At 38.4% G+C, this 19,652-nt stretch overlaps 1 protein-coding gene across 1 annotated transcript in view; it reads left to right on the plus strand.

Moving 5' to 3' along the window:
* The first annotated feature begins 328 nt into the window (after positions 1 to 328).
* The window catches only part of RSBN1 (round spermatid basic protein 1), a 51,213-nt gene continuing 31,889 nt past the window's right edge, over positions 329 to 19,652 (plus strand). Inside the window, exons 1-2 of the mRNA XM_051992988.1 lie at positions 329 to 1,855; positions 8,744 to 9,417. Coding sequence (XP_051848948.1) covers positions 961 to 1,855; positions 8,744 to 9,417 — 1,569 coding nt within the window. The 5' untranslated portion in view covers positions 329 to 960. The remainder of the gene's footprint in view (positions 1,856 to 8,743; positions 9,418 to 19,652) is intronic.

Raw genomic sequence — 19,652 nt, forward strand, 5'->3', positions numbered from 1 at the left:
CCAGGACCAAATTCAAACCCCGCTGCAGAGCACACGAGCTCCTTCGGGCCTTGGCACCGGCCGCCACCCTCCTCACCTCCACCTGCCCCCTCTTCTGCCAATGGCCTCTCTTGGCTCGCCCTTCCCCCTCCTTCTGGACAGTGGTATTCCCAAAGTCCAGCGAACTACGCCCTGAGGAGCCTATTCTTTCATTAGATTGTAAGCCTCTTGAAGGCAGGAACTATCTTTTGGTATTCCCAGCTCTTGGCAGAGTGCCTGGCGTTTAATAAGTGCCTCCATTAATCTTATTTTTAACGGACGAAATATTCCCAACTTATTGATACTTCGGTGGTTATGAGAACATCTCATGGTTCCTGGGAGACTCTATCCCATCCACATCAGGGTGTGAAATGCTGTTTGACCAGGCCCTGAATTTTTTTGGGGGGTGGTGCAACTTTCCAAGACAAAATAACAGTAAGGGATTTATTTTGGTGGGAAAACTCAGAAATTAAGAGATTGCACATTGTAACAGAACGCCCCAAATAAGACGCCGCGCATGCCATTTCGCTCAGCTGCTCAGGGGTCTGTTAAATGGCTGGACGAGTGCCCATCACCACGTCTACGGCCCTCCGGAAGTCCTTGGGTTACCTGGCTGCCACTTGGGTTCGAAGAGGAGCCGCCGGCGCGGCGGTGCCGAGGCCTCCTCTCTGCGGGTCCCAGGCCGGCGCCCGCTGCTCGACGTAAAGTGGGAGGGGGAGGGGCGCCCCTGGGAAGGTACTTTGGCGCCAATTTCTCTTCGGCTTCCTCCCCAATCTTTTTCCCTCCCAGGAACGTAAAATTCAACTAAGGGGAACGGTGCGGCCGAAAGGCGCGGGTAGGAGTTGGCGTGTAGGGAGCGGGTACGCGGGACGGCGGGAGGCCGTTACAACCGTTGGCCGCAACCCTTCGACATCCAGCGGATGTGAAACGTGAGCGGGGACGATGCGTGACTCGGCGCACGCTTCCCTTTCGTCCTCCATACGCTGCGCGGTTCAGGGGGCGGGGGGGAGGGGCGGGGGCGGAAAGACTACCCAGCAAAACTACCACTCCCAGGGGGCAACGCGCAGTCCCGAAGGCTTTACAATGGAAACTTGTCTCGGGCACCCTACTGAGATAGAATGGGAACTGCCTCTTCCGTCTAACACTGTCTGTGGCGAAGGAAAGCTGGGAGGAGGCGGGTGCGGGAGGAACTTCAAAGTCCAGCAGGCCCCGCGCGAACGACGCCTGCGCGATGAGAGGACGGGGGGGCGGTCGGGCCATTTAAATGTGTGTGTGGGTGAAATGGCTGCGCAGGTCGGAGCGGTGCGCGTAGTGCGGGCGGTGGCGGCGCCCGAGGAGCCGGACAAAGGGGGGAAGGAAAAGCCCCGGGCCGGGGCCTCGCCCCGAGGGACTAAGAGGCAGCGCCGGGCGAGCAGTGGGGGGCCCCGAGAAAAGCGGGGGCGGCCGAGCCAGGAACCCCCTCCCGCTCCCCCTTACCGGCGGCGTCGCAGCCGCCAACAACCGGGGCCGCCGCCACCTCCCGCTGCAGCCTCCACCGTCCCGGGCCCCTCGGAGCCACTTCTGCTGCCGCCGCCGCCGCCGCCGCCCTCGTTGGCCCCCGCGGGGCCCCCTCTGGCCGCCCCGCTGGCGGCCTCGGCGCTCTTCACCTTCTCGCCACTGACGGTGAGCGCGGTTGGGCCCAAGCACAAGGGCCACAAGGAGCGCGAGAGGCACCGGCACCACCATCACCACGGCAGCGATCCGGGTTCGTCGGGCGTCGCCGGCCCCAAGCACAAGGGCAAGCGGGAGAACGGTGACCAGAGCGGCGGGCTGTCTCCGGCCAAGGCTCCCAAGAGAGGTGAGTTGGGGCGGCCCCTCCCCCTGCCCGGGAACGGGCTCTTGTCCTCGGCTTCGTAGGCCCCGCCGCCCGCCCCGGGGACTTCGAAGCGCCCCGGCCTAGGCCAGGCCCCGAGGCCGAGCTGCTGTCCAGCGCCCTCGGCCCGAGGCTCCGATGGAGCTCTTCGAACGCCAGACGCTTCCCCTCCCCCAAGGCAGGGCTCGTTGGGGTGCCCCTCCCGTCTCCCCCCACTCCGGCCATCGCGCGCTGAGCCTCGGCAGGGCCTCCCGGCCCGGGCTCACCCTTTGTTCTGTCTCCCCGGGGTGCCCCCCAAAGGCCCGAGGCACGGAGGTGACCAGCGGAGACCCAGCCGAGACCCTTTCCGATGTCCTAGGCAGAGTTCTCGGAAACTTAGACGGACTCGTCCCCGAAACGCGCTCCAAAGTTGGCTAAGTTATCCCTCCAGACCCTCCCTCTGAGTTTAGGGTCTAGAGTCTTTGGGAGCTCCTGCCCTCCTCTTCTAGACCCCGCGTGTACTTAGTCTGTTATTAATTGGTAGGAGGGCTTTTGGCTCCGGAGTTGTTTAAAATAATTCATCGGAAATGCTGCACTTGTTCGTGGGAGAACACTTCTGTGTGCTCCTCATCCCCATTCTACAGCAGACGATTTCGAGCCACTTCATTGCATTTCTTCCATGGAATTGAAAGTAATCGTTTTTATTATTTTCTTGATAGGCTTTTTCCCCCCAGTGGAAAAATAACTTATTCTTGATCCTTATGTATTGTTTTTGAGCGGAATTATCATAGAATGAACTGGTTGCAGCTTTTTTGAGAATATACTGATTGCTAAAGATGGATTTTTCGGTTATTTTTTCTTATAAGTCGACTTCTCTTTCTTATGTATGTACAGAAAGCACAGAAATTTACAGCTGCTAGGATCAAACCTCACATCTTTTTATTCACTGCTGTAAGCCTTTCCCCAAAACTTAGCCAGCATCGAATGGCTTGCCCTGCTGATTTTTTGAGTTTTGACTGTTAGAGTACTGACTTTTTGGTACCCACCTATTTTCTGGAATATGTTTCAGGTGATAAAGAGATGCCCTCAAGGTCATAAGATACTTCTTTTAAAATCTGCCCCAGTGCCAGGCTGTAAGATTCTTAAAATACTTAGCGAATGAATCTTTCAGACCAGGTTTCTAGAATTCTCATTCTTTGCCATGTAAGTAGTTCCTTTCATCTTCTGGGCTATCTCTTTTGTTTTGTCTCCAAGTGTTATTTATTACCTGGCTGTGTACTTTTAAAATGTCTCCTTTTATCCCTTTATGTTTTACCAGTGTCCAAATCCCAACAACCAGTGACTAATTGGTGGTGAGGTTACTTTCAGTCATTACTCTTTCCATATTCTTAGGTTAGTAGTTGGGACCCAGAACACTTCTGAGTCTAGTCTAATATATTTCTTTGCTGGATCCATTGCTCTGATTACCAATCTTTGAGAATTTATAATTTCTTAACTGGCAAGTGATAGAGATTAAAATCTGGACTCCAGGTGAATTTTTTTTAATAGTTGCTATTCAACAGGGCCACATCTTACCCCAAAACCATATAATTTTGTCTTATATATTATTGAGACATATAATATTGTCTCAATAATTTTGTCTTAACTACTTGGTAAAATGATCTTTATAGACTGAAAATTTAATAGAGAGATGATAAAACTTTTTGAGAAAGTGGTAATTACTCACTGAATTTGTTAAAAATAAACATGTGAAAACTAGATTACATGGAAATTTTTTGTATTTAAACTTTTTTGTTGAACTGGATTGCTTGACAGCCCAACTTTTCAGAAAATGACAACTAAGTAATAGTAATTCACCACAGAAATAGTTCCCTAACTTTTGACTCCACCCCAAACAATTTCCACAATTGATAGGCAGTAGAATGCTATTTTCCATTTTGTTGGTTAGATAAATTGGGGAATTTGATACTGCTTACAGAATTTTTTAGAGAAAACATAAAAAGTCCTTCCTTTTTTCCTCTCTGATATCAATGCCATTAAATGACAAGAATACTCTTATGCATTCCTTGGTGAGTCAGGCTTTCTTTCTAACATTCTTCCATCTTTGACCAGTTGCCCAGACTATGCAGATATCTCAGAGCCAGATAAAATATTGGAAAATTCTTCTGATCTGCAGATATTTCTAGTAGACTTAAACATAGAGCCATCTCTTAATCATTTGTGGTTGTGATGATGGTGGTATGTTTGAAGGGAATGACAGAATTATGACCTGGAGGACTGGTCTCAGGACCATGCCCAGAGGTCAAATACTGCATCTAAAATATCTTTTAGACTATGTGACCCAGGGAAGTCATCTCTTGACGACTCTGTTGCTTGTAAGATTCTGACCTGCATTAGAGGGAGTTTTCCTCATCTGGGAATTCCTTAAACAAATGAAGTCATAGCTACTAATCTCCTCTGTATATGAGAATCATACCGAGAATTGAATTATACAATCCCCGTAACCACTAGAATCATTGGTTGATCTTTTCAGCCTTTTTACCCCTTGTCTACCCATCCCAAAGTGTGATAGGAAAAATAGGTGACACAACTAATTGCAGGGACTCAAAAATCTATACCCTGAGGGATCTAGAGTCCTCTGAAGTACCATAGTGGACTCGGTTCTCCTTGTGTTAAAGAAATGAATTAATGTTGCCACTGGAGAAGTATATTCAACTTTAGCCACTTTAAATCCATAAAGACTACTCTTCCCCCTTTAGAATTCTTGAATTCTCTGTCATTTAACTAAATGATACCATGAGGCAGTGGATTTGATAAAAACATGTACTTATTAGTGAATCTCCTGTGTACCAGATATAGTACTAAATGTTGGGAATACAAGTACAAAGAATGACAGTCCTCATTTGAAAATACTATTTTAATAGGGAGACAACAAGGATGTTTATATAAATAAATGTAAAGTTTATAAATTTTCTATACACACATACTCTTAAAAATATAGACATACACAAATTAAATATACTTATGGGAGGGGAGGGCAAGTAACAGTTGAGATTTGGAAAGGCTTCATGCAGGAGGCAATGTCTGAGCTGCTTCATAAAGGAAGAGAAGAGATTGTGTGTATAAGGTGACGGTAAGGAGGACATGCATTTCATGAATGGGAAGAGCCCATGCTCAATTTTAATTCCCTTTAATTTTGAAAAATAGGTGCTAAAATTTATTTTATTTGAACAAAGCTATATTGTAAAAAAGTAAATAAGCATAGTTATTTGCAGGAAGTTTGAGAATCATTGTTCTAGTGACCTGAAAATAATAAACCGGTCTCCAGAGAACATTTTCTTCCCCTTTTGGGGAGGTTTGGTTCATGAAAACAACTTTTGGGACTAGACTAGAATTTCTTCCAGAAAAAATAAGTCTCTAAAATTGACCTCAGAGAATAGTTCAGAGGATGTACCTTCTGCACTTCTTTGCAGAAGCAAGGGACTGTGGTTGTGAAATAGTTCATATATTGTATATATTGTCAGACATGGTATGTGTGGTTTTATGGAACAGTCTTCCCCCATTCTAACATCATCTTTGATATAATCGAGGAACCCAAGATCTGGAGGGGGTGAGAGGGATATATTCAAATATATTCAAATTGGTAATCAATTTTTAAAAATGCCATAAAGGAAAAATGTCTTTTAATGAATAGATATTATCTATATGAAATGGTTTTAAAAATTGAAAATAATTTTTATTTTGAGAACTTCATAATCTAAGTTCTAAGCTTTGATTAGGTATAAAAATAAAAGTATAGGTTGAAGGTAACTTAAATATAGGGTGAAACTTTTCAATCAAGCAAAATGTATGATTAATTTAGTTGTACTGGTAGTCTATAAAAAGTAAACATTTATTAAGTACCTACAACATGTCAGAAACTATTAAGTGCAGAGGAAACAAATACAAGAAATAGAAATGTTATCCCTGCCCTCAAGTAGCTTACTATCTAATGGGGAAGCTATGGGCAAAGGAGAATTAAAAAATGATAGTTGTGGCAAGAGGGAAAAGAAGGTATTAGGCCCCAGGGCATGATGAAGTCAGTCAGAAATCCTGAAGTAGTGCAACCAGGGGAGAAACTAGGAAGTAGAAATTTGCCATACTGGGAGACATAAAGATATTATTTTAGAATTTATCTTATACAACTCTGATATTAGAAGGTAATATGTTAGATCAGTCATCAAGTTAATTTTCAAGTGTTTGGTTATCTTTTTCATGTTTGAGTTGCTGTATATTCTTCCTGTTCATCTTGAAACTTTTGGGATGTTGTACTTGAACACACCCTATCTAGCAAGTATTAACTTTCTGTCAGTGAACTCATTTCTAATCTGCCAAAGAATTTAATTTAATATATAAGAAATTTCTAGTTTGCAGAGATGTCTAAAGTAATAGAGTCATCTCTATGTCATCTGACATGATTTGTGCCCAAGGTAATTTCAGGTAATTTTATAATAATCTTGAATAAGGAAAGCTATCTTAAAATACAGCCTAGGTTACTGAATCAAGCAACTAAGTCATCATTTCATTCCTTTTGCACCCTTCTCCTCCAACCTTCCTTCTCCTTCTCACTCTCCCCTCTCCCATTGATATCTTAATAATAGTTATTATTTGTATATTTACAATATTTTATTTCCTGTAGGTAGGTGTTATATTTATCTCCATTTTACAGTTGAGGAAACTGAAGCAGACAGAAGTTAAATGCATTGCCCAAATTCATACAGTATGTATCCAAAGCTGGATTTGAACTGGTCTCCCTGATTCCAGATCTAGCATTTTAGCCATTGATTCATCTTATCACCTTTTTGAGAGAAAGGTGGGCACTAGCCCACCCATGCCTTTAGGTTGACTGTAAAGAGGTTTTTGACTTTAGAGGGATCAATAATCAAATTAATAGGGCTTGGCATATAGTAGGAGTTTAATAAATGTTGACGGATCTGTTGATTCTTCAATAAGATTTTTGGTACTACCTTTAATCTGTTCCCCTAAGGAAAGCCTTTTTGCTTTTGTCTTTGACTTATCACCAATCGATCTCAAAAATCTTCTTTTTTGAGGAAAATATTTTTCAGTATTTCTAAATTTAAAAAGGAAATTTTTTTATGTTTCCATGACCCAGCGTTTTAAAATTGCCATTCTACCTATGAATCCAAAAGATAGCTACATTTTTTGCTGTAATAGCATTTGAAATTGATACCATTTAGCAAAAAAAAAAAAATCTAAGAATAGTTGGAAAGTTTGTGTGGAATATAGATAATATAGACAGTATGTCTTTTGTGCAATTTTCTAATTAATTGTCAAGTATGAGTGAAAAAAAAATCAAAATTCAATAGTACTTAAGTCCTTTAGAATCTAGGGTGACCTTTCAGTGGTTTAGAGACACAGCTATTTTGTCAGAAAATCTCCCCAGAAGAACAACAAAATTAAGAAAATAGGGAATACAAATGAGTTTTATAGTCAAGCCCACTAAGGCTTTTTGACATGTTAGGAACACCAGCCCTCAAGTGGTAGTAATATAGAAAATGTGTTACAATCAAGACAGTTCTCTCTTGGTGTTAATTTCAGTGGCAGATCTAGGTCACAATTCATCTTCTGCATACCAAATAGCTCTGCCTGAAATCTTAAAGTAATAGGATCCTTTCAGCAAAATGTACGTGTGTGTGTGTGTACTTGCTATTCAATCGCTAAAATATTGATAATTGTGTTTAAAATTAGTAATCTAACTTATGTAACTTACAGAATATCTTGGGAATACTGCTAAAAATTATTTAGGTATTTAGGAAAAAGTTAAATTAATTTCTGGCTTGAAAGAAGCACATCTTGTAAATGTGCTTAATTTTGCAGCTAAATTGAATGTGCTTAACTTCTCTTCCTAAAATACTAAAAGTTGTAGTTCCTAGTTCTTAAAGATTTGTTCATTTTGAAAAATAAAAAGCCATATAAAAAATAAAGACTAAAAAAGGATTTATTAATATTTTAACTTTCTAAATACTGCTGGAGACTGAATTAAATTTTAGTTATGTGATAACAGGTATTCAATATTATTCACAGGCTCTTAAAGACAATTGTTAATTGGAAATAATAATTTATCAGTCTTCAAAGTATTTGGTTTATACTTTAACTTAATGGGTTTCAGGTTTTTAGAAGTTTATTATTCTAATCTACTTTTTGCATATTTACAGAGAGTTACATTGAGATCAGGATCATAATTTATTGCATGTATATTCCCTCCTTAAGTATTATTTCAAAGTAAACCCCAGGTTTAAGAATACATTCAACTGATCGTTTTTGTGTTTTGTTATGAAGTAAGGTATGTGTGGTTTTGTGTATGTGTATGTAAGTACAGATACATAATTAAACTTCCACATTTCTTGGTAATTTTTTTTTTTTTTTTTGGTAAGGACCATATCTGATACTTTATAGAATCAGCTGTAGGATCCTGTTTCTAGCTTTTGTTAATAAATGATTTAAGAAATGATTGGTCTTAAGTATTTTATTCTAGTAAACTGATATCAATATACTCACTTAATTTAGCCTTTGCTTAAATTTTATAAACAGACCTGGGGTTCTAGAATACATATGTAAACTACTAATTTTCATTATGTTAGTCACATGGACCCTTTTTCTTAGACTATAAAGGTATGTTTTTACTTATTCTTCACATTTGAATATTATTACATTAAGTCTGTTTCCTAACACTGATATATTTTAAAAAGGAAAAAAAACAGCTCACCTAATCTGACCCGAATCAGCATGATAATGGGATTCCTTTATTTAGAGGGAGAAAATGCTTCTTTAAAAAAATATGTATGATGTCATAAAAAACCTAATAACTGACTTCCTTTTAATTATTATGGCCAGAAACACCAGACGAAAATGGCAAAACCCAGAGGGCTGATGACTTTGTCATGAAGAAAATAAAGAAGAAAAAGAAAAAGAAACATCGAGAAGATATGCGTGGGAGACGTCTTAAAATGTACAACAAAGAAGTACAGACTGTCTGTGCTGGCCTGACCCGAATTAACAAGGAGATTCTGACCCAAGGACAGGTGAATAACAGTACAGGAGTTAACAAGGAATCCTTCAGGTATCTAAAAGATGAGCAGTTGTGCCGACTGAATTTGGGCATGCAAGAATACCGGGTACCCCAGGGAGTCCAAACACCATTTATGACTCACCAGGAGCATTCTATTCGTAGCAACTTCTTAAAAACAGGCACTAAATTTAGTAACTTTATTCACGAGGAGCATCAGTCCAATGGTGGTGCTCTAGTTCTTCATGCCTACATGGATGAACTCTCATTTTTGTCTCCAATGGAGATGGAGAGATTTTCTGAAGAGTTCCTTACTCTGACATTCAGTGAAAATGAAAAAAATGCAGCTTACTATGCATTAGCAATAGTGCATGGGGCAGCTGCTTATCTGCCTGACTTCCTGGACTATTTTGCTTTTAATTTTCCCAACACTCCAGTGAAAATGGAAATTCTGGGCAAGAAAGATATTGAAACAACAACCATTTCAAACTTTCATACTCAGGTAAGGTAAAGGTTATAATGAATTATTCAGCCACAATTTATTTACTGCAACACTATAACCCTCAAAATGCCATTGAGCAGCGTGTAGTAATACTTTGACAAAGCTTAATGTCACGAATATAGTTTAAAATTTCAGGTTTGTTTGTTCCTCTTCCTGAAAAATCTTAATTATTAGAGTAGATATTCTCCTTATATGGTGGGGGTGGGAGTGAGTGTTTGAACTTAATCTAACAAATTTAAACTGGAAATTCTGCATATAAATATATCAGTGCTAGATGTGGAAGAATCAGATTGAAAGAAATCCGATCTGTCCTTTCACAAATCAGGAACATGTTGGTTTATTGTGTAGCAGGTGTGATTAGGTCTGGTAGTTCCAAGGTATTAAACTAGTTAATAACTTGTACTTTTATGATGAAACATGTAAGGGTCTTGGCCTTTTTATTTGCCAGGCTTGAACTGGTCCTTGTCTCATTTCTTCCAGTAACTTGTTGGCAGTCTATCCCAGAAATACACCCCATTTGTGTGACTTGGAAGTGTCACTAGGAAGACCGCCATAGCCTCCGCTCCTTCTGCCTGTAAACACTTGTGATCTAAACTACTCCGAAGCCTTGCTTGGGCAGCTAGGCTTAAGTCAGCAGGGAACCTCTCTCCCTTTCACAACCAGTGGCTTTTAATCAAACTGAATTTTTTTTTTTTAACTGATTTTTAAATTTTTTAAACATAATGGAAAATCAGCATTATCTCCCCCTTTTTTCTCCCTCTCCTACCTTTTCTCATAGGGAATAGGAATTGGTATGCTTTTAGATAATGTCAGTCTTGCACGAGTTGTTATGGAGGAAAAACTCCCCCATAGGAATCTGATATTATGACATATGTGTAGCCTGTTTTTTCAGGTTATTTAACACCTTGCTGCCGATATTGGCCTTGGGGACTTTTTTTTAGGGGTCATCTAGACTGTAGAACATAAGACTCTCAGCTGCCATTAATATGATGCTTACAAGCCACTTAGATCTATTTGAAACCTCTTCTAACGTATATATTTGCAGTGATTTTTTTTTTAATTGTCCTTGCCTCCAATGAGGGGAGTATCCAGTTTAGATTCATAAGCTTCAGAATTTCTCTAATTGAAGTTCTCTCTGCAGTAGAGAGAGCAGGAGCAGCCAATCTGGAGAGGTCGCAAGATGGGGCGGCCCAAGACGTTGGAACACGATGTGCAATAAAGGGCTTCGTCTTGGATTTTGGCCTTGTTACCACAATCAGGTACCGAAGTGCTGACTTTTGTAGTAGATTTTGGGTTTTATTTTTATTTTTATTTTTTTATTTTTTAGGCGTTTTGCCCTATAAAGGTTAAGGAAGCCAGTTTTTATAAATATTGATGAGACTGGAAATCAGTACTCCTAGATTAGCCCATCTGCCATAAGTCCCTAATTAACAAGAAAAGGTGTTGCTGAGAGCATATTTAACATGATATAACACTTTTTTTTTTAGAAAAATGCAGCAAACTTTCTGTTTGGATGGAGAGGCCAGCAAGTAGCTCTAAGAAATGCCAGAAGGTTGGAAAAATAAGGGTCCTGGTTTTATAAGGGTGACTTTTACTTCCAGGTTCTTCTGTATTGGACATACTTATATCCAGGCTGACAGCACACAGGCTAAAAATATAAGCAAATGACTCTTAAAATTCCCTGCTGATTTTTGTCCTCCAATTTTTAAAATGGAGCTGAAATTTATATGACTGTACCAACAACTTACCTTGAGTTTAAGAATGATTATTTCTGGGAGAATAGGTAAGATTATTGCCAGGCTTGATATAGTTTATTCACTGTTCCCTTTATGAGAATGTTGGGGCACATAGGATGCTGATGTTTAAAAGGTAATTTGTAGTGGTTCTACTAACTTAGTTTAATACCGAGAATTTTCATTTTTCAGGAGTGTATCGGGTAGAGATGAAAGTGACTTGGTCCTAAGCACTTGTTTTCAGATTTATACTTGGAAAATGCTTGGGTGTGGTAAGAATGGGATAGCAGCAAATATATTTTAGCTCAAGACTAGTGGTTTTTGGTTTTGTTTTTATGTTTTGGGGATGAGGATTTGATACGGGTTTATATCTTTGTTAGTTTTTATTAGTTTCTAATGCTTACATATTTTAACCAGGTTGGTTTATTTTGTGGATACCAGCATGACATTGAGACTTCTTATCTGTTATTAACTTACTTTTCTGGTCATACATATCTTTGATGATTTGTATGTTGTCTTCCTTATTGGGAATATGAGCCTTTTCAGAACAGGGGCTGCTTTTCATTTTGTTTCCCTAGTACTGGGTACAACAGGTGCTTGATAAATATTTTCCCATTCCACTTCTTTACACATAGGTCATTATTTGTAATAAACTAGAGCTTACTCTAGTTTACTTACCACATTATCCTTTAATTGCTCTTTGGGTCATCTGCAATTTTTGAAGCATACTTTGTTTTGTTTTTCTTTAGGTGAGAAGTAGATTCATATAATTCTTTGTTTTCTATATTTAAAAATTCTGGGTAATTTTTTCATACCATTTCCTTTATCATAACATTCAAGTTTTTTGATTTGTTGCATCCTATTTTTGAGGTCAGTGACTTTGAATAGAGAGCATATATTTTCACCTTTACTTTTGTTTTCCACTCTGATCTTCCACTTAAGTATTTCTGTATTCTAAATCTGTTAATTTTATTGGCTTCTTTGGAGAAATTCTCCACCTTGATCATGTTTTTTCCCTCCCTAATCTGCTAATTGAGTTTTATTTATGCTTTAAGAGAGAAATATTTTGACTCAAAACAAAAAACAATTATGAAACATTCTGGCTTTTGTTTTTTCCCTAATTTCTTTTTTTATGGATTTCATTTCTGTTTTGACTCATTCTGGAATTTCTTAATTCTGTGCTTTCTTGCAATTCCATAGTAAAAAACTTTACTTTTTTGTTCTCTAATGTTATTGAGAGCTTTGCGACCTCTGAGGATTTAGTATTCATATTTCCTTCTGGTTTCCAGATTGCATCTTTCTTGATTTATCTGTACTGTGGTTTTTGGTTGTTGTTGTTTTTTTTTTTTTGACTGGGCAGAATTAATATCTCTTTTGTGTCTTAGGGGTAGAAAGTGAGTAAGGTATACTGGCAAAGAGGAAATCACTTTGTGGACTTTAAGCATAAGTTCTTTGTTTAGTTTGAACATGTCTGCCTGAATGTAGCTACTTGTAAAAGAGAGGTGCTAAGTGAATGCTTTAGATTATTAGTATTTTCTGCATTTAGTTATTATTGCATTACATATAAGGCATAGTTGTAGGCTTCAGTGTTAGTGATTGGATTATTATTTTCAGCAGTAGGACATTATAGAAAGATTTGATCTTGGAAAAAAAAAGGCAAGGGGGGAGGGAGGTTGTAGGAATCTTGACCTTACTCTGGCCATTTGAAGAATAAAAGGTGGTAGGATGGGCACTGAGCCTTTATAACCCCTATAGATAAGTTGATATTTCAGGAGACATTAAAAAAAAAAAATCCAAACTCCTTCCCTATCCCAGAGGACACCATAGCCAGTTTAACCTTACTCTCTGTTCTAGAGCAGTTGTCTCTTCCTATAGCTTATGACTACAAATAGGGCCTTAACTCTTTTTCAGAGCTTGCCATGTTGTGCAGAGTGAATACTGGGCCTAAAACAGTTTAATTTTTTTTGTTTAATTTAATGTTTTGTAAGGATGTGGCTAGTTTTGGAGGCAACTCATTAATAAACACTATTGGATGGTTGGGGAGATGTGGATGATGTGATGTGGAGAATTTGGGATAATTGAAAATATTGGACAATGTTAAATTCTACATCAGGTCTTTGGTGTATGCTGCCTGTCCAAGATGTAGGTACTGATATACTTCTCTCAGTGAACTGCCTGTCCAACTCTTCTAGTTTGGGGTAATAGACTTTTCTTTCTACTTAATTTCTCTTGTTGAGTGGCCACAGCTTTCATTGAGGTGCCCTACAGTGTTTTGGGACTTGTTGCAATTGACATAATGCCATCAACTAATGGACTCCCTAGAGAATCTCACAATACATAGGATATCACACCCAATTTTTAATTTATTTCGGACACATTCCAGAACAGCAACAAATGTCTTTTGTAAGTATAGGTATTTGTGATTATATTACTGGCCTAATATTGGTGATCAGAAGATTTTTATGGATAGATTGTCTCTAAGGCCATAGCTGTCAAGGCATCTTGTATGATATTAATGTGTGTAGGAAAAACTTTGAGAAGAGCCCTAACTTTACCATTTACATGAAGGTGATGGTGTAGACATCTAGTTTAGTATTTATCAATGACTTTTTGTCATCTTTTTTTGAGTCAGGTATAGCCATCCATGATCTCTTCCATTCTTTTGCAATTTTTCACTTTTTGAGGTCTTTAGATCTGATCCTGAATATTTTTAAAACTGCTTCTCCTCTTCTTCCTCCTCCTCTTCCCCTCTCCCTCCTCTCCTCTCTCCTCCTTCCTCCCTCCTTCCTTCTTCCTTCTTCTTTCTTCTTTCTTCTTTTGCTGAGGCCTTTGGGGTTAAGTGACTTGCCCAGGATCAGATATCTAGGAAGTGTTAAGTTTTCCTGACTTCAAGACTAGAGTTCTATCCACTGCACCAACTCCCCAAACTGCTTCTTCTTATGTGAGAAAACACTTCTTGTTTTTTAGAGAAGTGAAACAAATTCATATAATAGCAGAGTTTTTTGATAAGTGAGTTTTGTAAAACTTATATATTGTTACTTTATTATAAGAGATGGCTTTCTGGGAGACTCTAGCAGAATAAAATAGGAAATGTGGTTGGAGTAATAAATAACAAGGTAATTTAAAATTAAGACAGTTTTTTTTACCTCTCCTGCTTCTCCTACTGTGTATTTGGTCAGATATAACTATGCTTTTAATTCTGGATTTTTATCTTAGTTGTCATTTTTGTTTCAAACATATTTGATTAAGGTGGTAAAGTTGAAAAGTGGTAATTTTATCGTCATTAATAAAAATAGACCATTGAACTTCTAGTAGATCTTTACTTTTAACTTTTCTTAGTCATCTTTCTAGTTGTATGTATAAATTACCAGATATGACCTGGTTTAGTTGAATCTTAGGGCAGACTTTCTGACTTTTTTTTCCTCTTCTGCCCATATATTTGTACGATATGATACCCTTTTAACTTTCATTTATGCTCCTCTGTAATGTTTTGCAACTGAGCTGCATTCTAAGTAATTGTTGCCAATGGCTATCTACCATATATTCCAATTTGATCAGGAGATAAAATACTTTCTGCCATAGGTGATTTCTTGACTCTTAAGCTCCCTCTTATTGTAATAGTTTTATGTATAGTATGTAAATGCACAAACTCTAATTTCATCAGTTTAGAGCAGTAATTTTCAATTTTATTATATATGCAGCTTAACAAAAAGTTTTGTGTATATTTTAAGATTAAATGCATTACTGTTATACTAGTATATACACACTGATCAAATATACAAAACAAAAAATTAAATTATAAACAATATTCAGTTCTTAAATAAATTCTATTAACAGTACAAAAATCGTGGCTCGTAAGCATTGTGATTGAATATGCTTTATAATTTAGAAAAATTCCTGTGTGTACCTAATAGGATAAGGCAGATCTTGTAAACAGTTTGAACAACAAAGCTAGCCAGATGACTTTTTTACATACAAAAAATCAAGTGACAAATGGTAATCAAATCATATTATAAAAATGAGTAAACATAAGAGCTTTTTAGTAGTGTTCTTACGTCAATAATAATACAGTGAAAAAACCAAGCAAAAGTAAATTATTTTTTATTACAACATGGCTGAAAGTTTTCATTATTAATTTTTTTCTCTTTATGCAGTTCTGTTTAATGGATATTCCTATTTCCGAGTTTTCTATTGATGTTTGGATATTTTAGATTTGGTTTTGTATAAGGGTGAAGGACAAGAAGGCTAATTTAGTGGATTGTAGAGTACTAGAAGGGGATTCTTGTTTCTTTCTGAAAAGGCAGGTCAGATTCTGGTTTCCACGGACTTTAAATGACAAAGAGAAGTATTTGTTTAATTCTAGGCTCTGTAGGGAGCTACAGCACTTTAAGTTTGAGGAAGTGCAAGAGCTGTCAAATATGGTTTATGATAGAAGAGACTTGAGCAAGAGAGACCAAGTTAGAGATTATTCCAACAGTCTCGGCAAGACATCATGAGGTCCCTGAAATAAAATGCTTTGGGAGTAAGGTATAGATACAGAGATGGAGGGGAGAGAACGACAAGATTTGGCAGCTAATAGAAAGGAGAGTAAGAGCTGGAGATTGCAAACATGACGAAATTTAGTGAAGTGGGTCAGATGATTGTCTAGGAGACAAACTTCACACTTGGCCATTCCTAGGAGTATAGGATGTAATCATTCCACTCACTCTGGTTGATAAAGGCTCCCTAGGATCATACATGGCCCTCCCTACCTTGGAGAACACAAGTCCAATGGGGAAAATCCTTCTTATTAATGCAGATTTGCAGCTGTTTTGCTACATACACTCATCTTCTCATCATACTTCTCATCTAGGCGTTATGTCAGGGTTGAAGCTTTTTATCCAGGTTTTTATGAATTGTCAGCTATCTCTATTATACCAACTCTTATTCTCATTGCTTTTTTTTTTCTTTTATGGTTATTATTAGTTTGTACTTTGGATTTTTGGCATTATTGCATAAAGACCTATCCAAACTATTTTGTATTCCTTTTATTTGTTGGTCTTTATTGCATTAAGATAATCCATTACATTAATGTACTGCAGTATATTTAACCATTTCCCTTTTGTTGAGTATTTAGCATGCTTATTAACATTTTTAAAATTATGTATGATGCTGCTGTGAAAATCTTTGAGCAAAACTTAAAAAAAAAACACGTTCAGGATATATTTTCAATAATAGAATCATTGGCTCAACAGAAATGATTTGTTTTAGCAAATTTTACTATATATTGTTACTGAGGTTCTTTTTACTTTTCATCACATGTGGCAATTTAGTTGAACTGTTAACACATTTTTAAAGATTTGTATTTGATTATTATTGAGTCAGTCAGTAAGCATTTCTTAATGTTCCAGATATTATGCAAAGCATTGGAGATACAAAGGCAAAAAAAAAATGTCCCTGCTTTCAGGAGATTTGTATTCCAACAGGGAAGACAATATGCAAACACCTGTACATATAAGACCGAAACAAAAGTGACCTCAAATTTATAACCAAAGAAGAATTAGAGATCACTATTGACCACAAAATAGAAAAATTTAATTATATCAAATTGAAAAGTTTTTATACAAACAAAATAAATGCAGACGATTAGAAGAGAAACAATAAACTGGGGAAATATTTTTACAGTCAAAGGTTCTGATAAAGGCCTCATTTTCAAAATATATAGAGAATTGACTCTAATTTATAAGAAATCAAGCCATTCTCCAATTGATAAATGGTCAAAGGATATGAACAAACAATTCTCAGACGAAGAAATTAAAACTATTTCTAGCCATATGAAAATATGCTCCAAATCATTATTAATCAGAGAAATGCAAATTAAGACAACTCTGAGTTACCACTACACACCTGTCAGATTGGCTAGAATGGCAGGGAAAGATAATGCGGAATTTCTGTTGGAGAGGATGTGGACACTGATACATTGTTGGTGGAATTGTGGACACATCCAGCCATTCTGGAGAGCAATTTGGAACTATGCTTAAAAAGTTATCAAACTGTGCATAACCTTTGATCCAGCAGTGTTTCTACTGGGCTTATACCCCAGAGATATTAAAGAAGGGAAAGGGACCTGTATGTACCAAAATGTTTGTGGCAGCCCTGTTTGTAGTGGCTAGAAGCTGGAAAATGAATGAATGCCCATCAATTGGAGAATGGTTGAGTAAATTGTGGTATATGAACATTATGGAATATTATTGTTCTGTAAGAAATGACCAGCAGGATGAATACAGAGAGGACTGGCGAGACTTACGTGAACTGATGCTGAGTGAAATGAGCAGAACAAGGAGATCATTATATACCTCAACAATGATACTGTTTGAGGATGTATTCTGATGGAAGTGGATCTCTTCGGTAAAGAGAGCTAATTCAGTTTCAATTGATCAAGGATGGACAGAAGCAGCTACACCCAAAGAAAGAACACTGGGAAATGAATATAAACTGCTTGCGTTTTTGTTTTTCTTCCCGGGTTATTTATACCTTCTGAATCCAATTCTCCCTGTGCAACAAGAGAACTGTTCGGTTCTGCACACATATATTGTATCTAGGATATACTGTAACCTATTCAACATGTAAAGGACTGCTTGCCATCTGGGGGAGGGGGTAGAGGGAGGGAGGGGAAAAATCGGAACAGAATTGAGTGCAAGGGATAATGCTGTAAAAAATTACCTTGGCATGGGTTCTGTCAATAAAAAGTTATTTAAAACAAAAACAAAAAAAACAAAAGTGACCTCAAAGGAAAGGCACTGGAGGAGGAAGGAGAACTAAAACAGGTGTCCTGCAGAAGGTAGTCTTTGAACTGAATCTTCTTGAGGGAAGTCAGGAGGGTGGGTGCAGATGTGGGAACTTTACAGGGAAGGAGGTAAGCTAGCGAAAAAGCACATTAAGAAATGATTAAGAAAGTAAATGTAAGAAACATGTAGTCCAAACTAGCTGGATCATGGAGTAAGTAGAGGAGAATGGGGAATGAAATGTAAGAAGTTTGGAAAAGGCCAGGTGGTAAAAGGCTTTGAATATAAAATAGAGAATTTTATGTTTAATTCTGAGGATAATGGGGAATGAGTTTGGTGGGGGAGCAGGGTGTAACAGTGACATGCAAACCTGAGCATTTAGGAAGCTTACTTTGACAGCTGGGTGGAGAATGAATTTGAATGAGGAAAGACAGTGCAGGAAGACCAGTCTGAAGCTTTTGTAGTAGCCCTGACATGAAGTGGTCAAGGGTCTATATATAAGGGTAGTTTTAGTGTGGAAGGGGAGAAAAAGCATATGCATGAGAAGGTTGGTATGGAGAGTGATTTTGAAGGAGTCAAAGCTGATAGGTTCTGAGCTTAGATTACTGCAAAGATAAGGTACCCTTGACAGTAATAGTACAGCTGAGGAGAGGGGTAAGTTTGGGAGGGGAAAATAGCTCTGTTTTAGACATGTTGAGTTTGTAGTACCTGTGAGACATCTAATTTGAAATATCCAAAAGGCAGTTAGTAATTGTGAAACTGGAGCTTGAAGAGAAGACTGAATATAAAGAGCTGTGAATAATCTGCCTAGAAATGATTGCTGAATTCATAGGAGTTAAAGAGATCATCAAATGAAATTATTATAGAATAAGAAGACAAGAAGGCCCAGGAGAGCGTTTTGGAAAACACCCTGGTTGGTTTGGGGTAAATTGTTTGAAAGTCTGACCAAGATGACCAAAAAGAGAACAGCCAGTCAGGAGAGCCAGAGAGAGCAATGCATAAAAACCTGGGAGAAAGAATCAAGAAGAGGGGAGCTCAGCCGTTCCAGTGGCTGCTCAGAAGTCAAGAGAACTGGGAATTGAGAAAAGGCTGTTAGATTTAGCAGTTAAAAGGTCATTTGTCACTTGGAAGAAAGCAGTTTGAGTTGTGTAATGAATTTAGGAGCCACCCTGCAGACAATTTAGAATGAATGGGAAGTGAAGATTTTTCAAGGAAGGGTTTTTAAGGATGGGGGAGACAGGTGAGTGTAGACAACAGGAGTGAGTAGATAGGGAGAGATTGGCAGTTAGAAAGATGATGCTAGAGTGGGCAATATACTGGAGAAGATGAAATGGTAACATCAATGTATGTATGTAAAGTAATTTACTTTGGCAATAAGAGAGCTATCCTCTTCATAAGGGACAGGAGAGATGTCGGAATTATGTGAGATGAGGAAGGTGAAAGGGGGGAGCTCTTAATAAATATCCTTTAAGAGAAAACATGAGATATCCCCAGCTGAAAGAGGATAGAAGATGCTATATGAGGCTTTTTGGAGCGATGAAAAAAAGTTTCATTGAGTGGGAAAGCAAATATCTTAGGGAGGTATAAAAAGGATTTTGTCCTGATAATGAGGTATCCCTGTTGAGATATAATTTACATTCATAGTGTACCCAGTCAACCTGTTTCTTAATTTTTCTCTTTGCTTCACCCCCACGTTGTTCCATTCATGAGTAGGGGTTGAAAGTGATAAGTGGTGGGA

This window comes from Antechinus flavipes, chromosome 4 (assembly GCF_016432865.1).
Source record: "Antechinus flavipes isolate AdamAnt ecotype Samford, QLD, Australia chromosome 4, AdamAnt_v2, whole genome shotgun sequence".
Classification (NCBI taxonomy): Eukaryota; Metazoa; Chordata; class Mammalia; order Dasyuromorphia; family Dasyuridae; genus Antechinus; species Antechinus flavipes.